Source organism: Nematolebias whitei, chromosome 1 (genome assembly GCF_014905685.2).
Source record: "Nematolebias whitei isolate Nwh7 chromosome 1, NemWhi1, whole genome shotgun sequence".
NCBI lineage: Eukaryota > Metazoa > Chordata > Actinopteri > Cyprinodontiformes > Rivulidae > Nematolebias > Nematolebias whitei.
The window spans coordinates 35,846,877-35,855,876 of NC_056498.1; the positions used below are offsets into that span (position 1 = coordinate 35,846,877).

General features: G+C 44.0%; 1 protein-coding gene across 5 annotated transcripts in view; it reads right to left on the minus strand.

The window, feature by feature from the left end:
- Nucleotides 1-5,252: 5,252 nt before the first annotated feature.
- mark2b (MAP/microtubule affinity-regulating kinase 2b) overlaps nucleotides 5,253-9,000 on the minus strand; it is a 50,242-nt gene continuing 46,494 nt past the window's right edge. For 3 of the 5 annotated variants that reach the window (XM_037676679.1, XM_037676663.1, XM_037676671.1), the window contains 3 exons: nucleotides 8,472-8,510; nucleotides 7,725-7,834; nucleotides 5,253-6,666 (listed from right to left, as the gene is read on the minus strand). In XM_037676679.1, the coding sequence (XP_037532607.1) occupies nucleotides 6,317-6,666; nucleotides 7,725-7,834; nucleotides 8,472-8,510 (499 nt within the window). In that variant the 3' untranslated portion in view covers nucleotides 5,253-6,316. The remainder of the gene's footprint in view (nucleotides 6,667-7,724; nucleotides 7,835-8,471; nucleotides 8,511-9,000) is intronic. The other 2 variants (XM_037676694.1, XM_037676687.1) reach the window with 1 other exon arrangement.

Sequence of the window (9,000 nt, forward strand, 5' to 3'; positions counted from 1 at the left end):
ACACACACACACACACACACACACACACACACACACACACACACACACACACTGCTGTTGCACACCTGCTCGTCTCCAGCTGCTGAACATCTGGATGGAGGACAGCTGTGGTCTTTGGTGCAGGACACACAAAGGAGATCTGATGAAGAGGAGCTGAGCCCGTGAAGAGTCGGTCCTCCTGAGTTTTGCTTTAACTTTTCAGATCCTCAGAGGATCCAGTAAAAACTTAAAGGTACTTTTTGCAGAGAAACGAGCCTCTGTGACCCGGCTGGGTCCATCGTTTTGTTTTTGTAGAAAAAAAATGGAAAGGAGGAGGCAGAGATCTCCTCCTCGCTCCACGTGGTGTTAGTTTTACCTGGAGGAGCGAAGGTGAGCCCGACTCCAGTTACTGTTCGTAGTTTAGATCGTTCTTTAATTATTACTGACCAACAAAGAGCCGAAATAAAACCTGTAACTGGACTTGATTTAAAAAAAGAACTGAATCCACATCTGTGTGGAGGATGTGACCTTTGACCTCTTACGCCTCGCCAACGTCCTGTCTAAAAGCTGATTCCTTGCGGCAACAGAAGAGTCCATTTTGGGACCAACGTTCCCCGCAGGCTGATCCCAGATCAGGTTGGAAGGTTTTAAGCCCCGCCCCCTTCAAGAGCATGAACAGAGTCCACGGTGAAAAACAAAAAAACGTGACAGTAATCAAAACGTTCAGCTCCATCAAAAATAAACGTGCTGGAACTTTTGGCAGCACGAAAGACGGACTTCACAGTAGAATCCTTTCAAGTTCTAACGGGCCACGGAACTTTGCACATGAAGTGACTGGTTCTGCTGGACTTTGGTGTCAAGTTCTACTTTTTTAATTTTTTTCCAGTGTTTGCAAACAAACTGTTTTACGGAAGAAGATTAGGGCCATGATGCAAAAACTATTTTTCCCCCTTAATTCTGAAAAAAAAAAAAAGTCAATTACCGTATTTTCCGGCGTACAAGTCACACTTTTTTTTTCCTCATTTGCATACCCTGCAACTTATTTATTTTACTCCATATTTATAATCCAATTTTTGACTGAAATCTGACAATTTCATTCATTCTGACATGGAAAATATTGAACACTACCATTTTCAACCACTAGAGGGCCCTCGACTTAATATGGCAAGCAAAGTGTCTCGTTAATAGGTAAAGGTGTCTATTAATGAGGCACTTGGCTTGCCATACAGAGCCACCTCTGCCTCGCTCCAGAACTCCTGGAGCAAACGTCAAATCAGCTGCATTTCACCGTCAAAGTTAATTTATTAAGGAGAAGTTCAACTGAGACTCAACTTTACTATAACGTCGATCAAATAATTATTTTCAAGTGTCTGTCTTGTTAAATTCTTGTTAAAGTCCTCGCGTGCACGGCCGCCATTTGGCAGCCAATCGATTTTCGGCACAACACTGGCCCACGTTTCCGGGTGGTCGGCGGTGACGCATAATTTGATGCGACTTATACAGCGAAGCGAGTTATTTTGTTTTTTCTGCTTTATTAGAAATATTTGGAGTGATGCGACTTATCCGGTGGAAGATACGGTAGATAAATGGATTCCTGACTTTAATCTCAGAATTGAGGATAAAAATAATTCCAGCACTGCGACTCTAATCCTCTGCTGCACTGTTCACTACTACAACTTCCATTTTTTAATTTTGTACAGCTTAAATTTCAAAACAAAAGCAGTTTTGTCTTCTTTCACCGATTTAGGACTGTAATCCCTCCAAAATGGCCGCTCACCCCGACTTGCAGATTTCAGTTGAAAATAAGCTCCTCAAAGCAGGAAGTTTTTATTTTGAACTTTATATCTTCTACATCAAACACTAAAAACCTTAAAATTCATGTTTGACCATCAGACTCAGAGTTCTGCCTTTAACACAGCGACTGTTTTCAGTTAACCTACAAGTCAGGGAGTGAGACACAGGAGTGTGGTTACCATGGTGACAACCTGTAGCAGCTTTAACGTTTCTTTAGATCATCTTGTACATCAAAATGTCTGCTTCGTTTTTTTCCTGATTGCTACAACGTTGACGTTAGTTTTTTTTTAGTGACGCCATGATTGCGACTAAGGGGGCGGAGCTTAAAGCCCTGCAGCCGGACACGACTCTGGTCCCAAACACACGGTCCACGATAACTCAAGTTTTAATTTGTTGGTTTCCTGTAAATGGAGGAGTCAAATGTCTGTTACGAATAAACTTAAACATCAAGGTTTAGTCGTGGATTCAGCGTCCGGTCCAAAGCCAGGAGGGGTCAGAGGTCAAAGGTGATCTGGAGGAAATGATCCGTCTTTTCTTCCAATCGTCTCGTTTTTTCATTCACGTCTTTGAACAAATGTACGGGACGTCCAACTGTTCGAGACGCGTTCGTCTTCAGGAAGTTATTTAATTTAGTTTGAAAGTGTCTTCATCATCCTCATCCTGTTGTTTTCCATGAAGCGTTCAGGTTCTGCTCCTTCGTCGTAAAAACCATATTTGTTCTTTCTACGTTCGTTCTGTACGTGAGAACTTTTTCACATCGTGGAGACGGAACCGACTGTTCAAAACTAAAAAGTCCAAATGTTTCAGTTTGTTTCTGATCAACGAACTTTAAATATCAGCTGATTAAAATCTCCACCTTTGGTCTTATGGAATACTCTCAGCTACTACCACTTTAATTTTAGCTCATCGTTGGTCAAACTGACCGACTTAGAGCTGCGATCATCTGTGGCGGCCATTTTGAATTGTGTTGCCTTCAAAATAAACCAGTTGAGGTTTCACCCAGTGATTCACATGATATTTTGCTGACGTGTAGAATAAACACCAACATCCTGTTTGAAACCAGGCTCAAAGGATCTTTTAAATTAAAACGGGTCGGTTCAGGAAGGGTTCTGTGAACAGGACATGAACAAACACTGTCTTACCTGTTGTAGATGGCTCTGAATTCTGACTGGATGTTCGAGTGAACGGCGAGTTCGAGTGGAACACGATCAAAGTGGATCGCTGCAGTTTTAAAACCACATCAATAACTTAATTTTATTAATGTTTACATTAGTTTTATTTGCAAAGGCTAACTGTGTTGGCAGCTAGCTGTAGCTCTTCCAGAACAGTTTGGATGTTTTTTTTTGTACCCTTCCACAATAAAACACAAACTACTGATGTGACCGGAGCCAAAAGCTTCAGTTTGACCCCGTCAGTCCCAGAAACTTTGGGGCTCAACATACGTTCTGGTGAGTTTGTCGGGTTCTGAATGGTTTCCTTGGCTCTTCATCCGTTCTAATGAACCCGGGGTCGCATTTCCTTATGCGTCCACATTCTGAGCTGTGGTCCAGTCTCAAACCATATACGTGTTAAACTGGTTGCTGTGGTGAGTGGAACATGAAGCTTCTACCTTTAACGTGGAGACCAACGATCTTCCTCCTGAGCTCCTCAGACGGTGACGGTCTCTGCTCCAGGTTCAGTTCTGTAAACGTCAAACTACCCGGTGTCTGGTCCCTTCAGATTCGGTTTTTAAGGGACTAACAAACGTGTCCATACTACTTTAGCATACCTTCGTAAAAAGTCATTTATTTTAGAGTTAAAGCCACAGATGCACACGAAGCGTACGCCGATGAAGGATTTGATGAGCGAGTCTGGAACGGGATGCAGGTGAGCCTTAATGTTTTTGGTGCGAGATGTTCCAGTGGAGAGGGGTTACACTGGAGAACAGAGGAAAGTTGATTTTCCTCAGTGACGGCCACCATCGATGAATTTTCTACCAATGCACCAACCACCTCCAACCATTTGAGGAAACTACTTTTAAATAAAAAAACTAGAAAGCAGTTTCCTCATAATTAAGATGGCCGTCCAACACATACACGGAAAAAAATATATAAACGCAACTTTTGTTTTTGTTCCCATTTTCCATGAGCTGAACTCAAAGATTTATTTATTTTGTGTACAAAAGGACTTTTTCTCTCAAACATTGTTCACAAATCTGTAGGTGAGCACGTCTTTGCTAAGACACCAGTTGCTCCTCCGGCGCTTTCAACGGCTGCCGACTGCTCCACCTGGGGCGCATGGGTTAAATGCAGAGAACCAGTTTGGGAAAACACGATGACAATATTATTGGCATGGTATTGGTATCGGTCGATATTAGCGATAAAGTTAAATATCAGACAACGACCATTCCATCAAAACGACTCACTGATATAAAAGGATGAAAACGGTCACATCTCGTGTAGAAAATGGTTTATAAATATGTTGCTTTGGCGTTTAAGTCGCAGGGCATGTAAATTATGCAAAAAACGGACTTATAGGGCGGAAAACACAGTAAGTTAATTTGGCAAAACTTTGAAAAAAAACTGCGACTTATACGCCGGAAAATACGGTAGTTTGTTCTCAGAAGACGAATTATTTCTGTTCAACGTCGACGAGTTAATCTTCAACATTCAGAGCCAGGCCGTCATTATAGTATTGTTTTATTACTATCATTGTAATTTTTCATCATTTTGTCTTTCCACAAAAAAAGAACAAATATTACATTTTTTTAAGGAGTTGATCATCCCCCCCCCCACCCCGACCCCCGGAAAAAAATAAAACAAAACACCACTACAGTTACAGTTTGCTCAAAACACATTTAAATCAACGTAAATTACAGCAATGTAAAACAACAAATTTGTAAAATAAAATCAGCCCTGAAAGAGAGAACAGCCTGAATAATAATAATAATAATTTGAATCCAACACCCAGCACCGTAAAACAATGATCAACAGAAAAATCCAGACGTCGTAAAAACCGAACGGGGGAAAAAAAAAAAAACCTAAACGTTGTCATCGCGACGAAAAGAAAGAAGAGTGTTGAGTTGGGTACGACAACCTGACGAGCTTTTTTCAACCCCCTTTTATATTTTTTATTGATTTTATTTTATTGAGCATCAAACGCGGCGAGCGATCGGGGAGCGTGAACGAGTGCTCTGATCCGAGAGAAACCAAGAATCCTTTTTCTCTCTTTGCTTCAAGCCATTCTGGACCAACAAGGCTTTTAATTCATATTCATATTAATAATAATAAAAATTAAAAAAATTAAAAAAGGCCAGAAATCAATCAGCAGTAGCCCTCACCATCATCATCATCATCATTAAATAATAATCTGCACTTTGAGCGGGGAGTTGGTGTTAAATCAGAGCAGGAAGTTAAATGTGCATTACGCCAAAATTAAAAAAAAGGCAGCAAACGATATGATCCGAGACACCCCCCCCCCCCCCCCAATAATCTGTACAAACCCAAAATTTCAACGACACAAAAATATATTATCAGGAAAATAATTCACCATTCATCGTCAACTGTTTGTTTTCCAGTGATCTTTTTCTTCTTCTTCTAATAATACACATAAAACTTTGCGAGTTTGCTTTTGGGACCTGTAACAGAGGAGGGGGGGTGGCAACGTGAGGGGTTCTGGATCCGAAGGCGTGACGCCAATCGAGTCATACCGACAAACATCCGGAGGGGGGAAAAAAAATAATTAAAAACAGTACAAAGAAATTATAAAAAACTAACCTCCCCCCGAAAATTGTCTTTTCTTTCTAAAAATAAAAGGCAACATAAAATCCATCAAGAATCTTCCGTTGAGGTTCAACGACGCCCCTCTTGTTCCAGTGCACAGCTCTTTAAAAGTAATTCAAACGAAAACGGTACGAACTTAACGATCGACGGCGAGTCTGAGCCCCCCACCCCGAGGACCCGGCGCTGAGAGACGAAATCAAAACGGAGAAAAAGGAGTGAAAAGGTTGGATGTGTTTGTGCTGGAAGAGGAGGAGGAGGAGGAGGGCGGTGAGTTCAAGGGCAGGAGGAGAAGCTGAGGAGGAGTTCGATTAGGTGGAGTCCTTTAACCATCTAATTATGTGTGTGTGTGTGTGTGCTTCAACAACAAGTCCTGGCTCAGCTCGAGTCCGTTCACTTCTCAGGAAGATCAGAATCAAAACAGCAAGATAAGGCTCCCGTGTGCACCTCGACCCCCCCACAAAAATAAAACCGAAGAGCGTGCAGAGAAACTGAATAAATAGGAGGAAACGCTGGAGTGGTCCAAGTGATCAAAGTGTGACTCCTACAAAAATAAAAATAAAAAAAGAGAAGATCATGCAGAAGAGTGGAACGTCTTAGACTGAAGCCCCGCCCCCTCAGTGGGGAGGTCAGCTCTGAGTCTCCATCAGAAAAGGTTTGTAGTCTCAGACCCGGCAGCTCTACGTTCAGACGTTGGCCTCCACAACAATCTTTAGCTTACCTCAGTGTGCCCCCCGCCCCCTACCCCCCACCCATCACGCCTCTTCCTCTCGGCTCGTTCCCGCTCACAGTTTCAGCTCGTTGGCGATCTTTGAGGCAATGTTCTTGAAGGCGATGGACGTGCCCGAGATGCGCTTGAAGCGCACGCCGTTGAGGGAGAGGCGCGGCAGCTTGCACACCTCCATCTCCCACTGGACGAAGTCGTCGCGCGCCGGGTTCCCCGACACGCACATCAGCATGTAGCGCTCGCGCAGCTCGTACTCGCAGCTGTTGGAGTCGAGCACCTTGCGGATCTCGCGCATCATCTCCGCGGGCTCCATGGACGACGTGGTCTTCATGGACCAGGTGAACCTCAGGGAGCGAGGCTTGGCCGTATCCTTCTGGCTGGCGTTGGCCGGGGGGGTGCCGGTGCCACCTAGAAGGGGGAGGAGACGACACTGGTTTTTAATACAGAGAACCAATACCAGACACCGTTTAAACCAGTGCTTCCCAACTACGGTCCCTGAGGAACACCATCCTGCATGTTTCAGTTTCTCCACTCCAACACACCTGCTTCAGTGATTTAATTCTTCAAGTTCTGCAGAATCTGGTTAATCACCCATTCATTCAAATCAGTTGTAATCAAGTAAAACATGCAGGATGGTGTTCCTCAAGGACCAGTGTTGGGAACCACTGGTTTAAACTAATGTTTGTAGCTTTTAAGTGTTTTCTGAACTGGAATTGATCAGGGAATGTGGATAAACCTCAACATTTGTGTAAGCTTATTCAAGGGAGGAGCCATGGGGTGGTCAATGGTGGCCTTAGCCAACATAGATTAATCTTCAGCCACCCCAGTCATTAGAGGAAACTATACATTGAAGAAATATATAAACTACATCAGTGTTTCCCTTAGATCCGTTCCCTGGGCGGGTTAACAGGGTATAGTTGTCCCAAATGATCAGGGTGGTCAGTTTATTTATATATGGCGGTGGCCATCTTGGATTTTGACGTGTTTTTGTAGTAATTTTTCTTACTAGATTCAGCAACACAGCAAAATGGATGTTGGCACTTTGCTTATTTTTGAAGTTCTCCAGCTCACAAGGGTAACAAATATACAAATATGGCGGCAGTCATCTTAGATTTTGACCTGGCAACCCAATTTCCAAAGGGAGACTTTCTTATACCTAGTCACAGCCACACACCCCAATGGAAGTCGGTACCTCTTATTTTTCAGGTCATCAGGTATGACTCTCAGCTACTTCCACACCAAACTTTAGCTAAATATCTGTAAAACTAAACTGTAGCTATTTCTGTGTTGAAGAGGTTGCTTAGCTGTGGCAGCCATCTTGAATTGGGTTGACCCCAAAGCTGAATGAGTTGTTTGTGTCGAGTACATCCAATGATTACTTTCTGAGAGCTTCATTAAAATATGTACAATGGTTCACAAGATATTTTGCTAACACTACAAACAGGTATACAGTTAACAGGATGTACCGGTGTTGCCAGACCCCGGTGAGGAGTTGTTCTCGTCGTTGTTGGAAGACGAGGAGAGAACGCCGCCGGACGTCTTCTCCGACTTGTCTACAGTACTGCTCAGCACAGACCTGCGTGGAGCGACGGGAGGGAGGGACAGGAAGGAGGAGCGAACAAAGAGGAGGGAGGGAGGAAGGAAGGAGGGAGGGAGGGAGAGGAGGCGAGCAAAGAGAGGAAACAAGTTTCAGAAACGAGAGATTTAAAATAAAATAAAAAGTCGGGACAAGAAGAGGGCGTGCAGAGGAGGAATCGAGAGGAAGAACAAAAATGATGAGGATGTGTGATGAAGACGAGCTAAACTTCTGACCCTCCTGCTGCCCACGGGTCAAACTGACCCCTGTGGGGCATTTTGACCCGTGGGCAGCAGGAGGGTCAGCACCTGTGTGTGAATTTGTGTTTCAGATCAAAAGCAATTAGGGCTTTACGTAGGTGAGGTTCCACACAAACACACGTCGGTGCCTAAATGATGATTTTCTTGCCCACCCCCACACACACCCCCACCACCATGCAGCTCCAAACCATCACCACCATCACCTGCTACAGCCCCACCCCTGATTGGGTCAACCATTATCACCATCACCACCCAATTACAGCTCAGCCCCCACCCTCTTATCCACGCACAACAAGCCCACTACTGATTGGTCTACTGATCTGGGGGGGCGGATTAAAGGCGGGTTTAGGATTGTTACGGGCCGTTCTGTGTCTCACCTGCTGCCCTCATCCCGACCCTCTCCCTCATACGGACTCCTCGGAAAAAATCAACACAAGTTTAGTTTCTCATTGATGAGAGCAACATTAGAAAAATTAAAAGAAAAACAAATCAGTCACGTGGTTGGGAAAGACGACGCAGATCACCACGCCCGCTCAGATCCGCCAAACCGACCTCCGACCAAAGATTTTATTCCACTCCAAGAACGGCGAGGGTCAGCCGAGCTTTAACCGTCCCCAACGGGTTTCACCGGCCACACGAAGGATTTGATGGGATTTCTTTACTGTCGGACCCTCGGTGTGAGCGACAGACGTGTAAACATCTGGTCTGTCAGCATGCGCCATAAATAAATGATAAATGTTTAATTACTTAAAAACGTGTTCCTCTAAACTGCAGCTTGAGCTACTTTAGCCATTTGTGGTTCAAAATGTTCAGCTAATTCAAGAGACGAAGGTTTGACGTTACCGTTTAAATGCATAAGAGTACCATGCTGCTAAAATAACCTCACTGCTAACAGAACCAAACTGC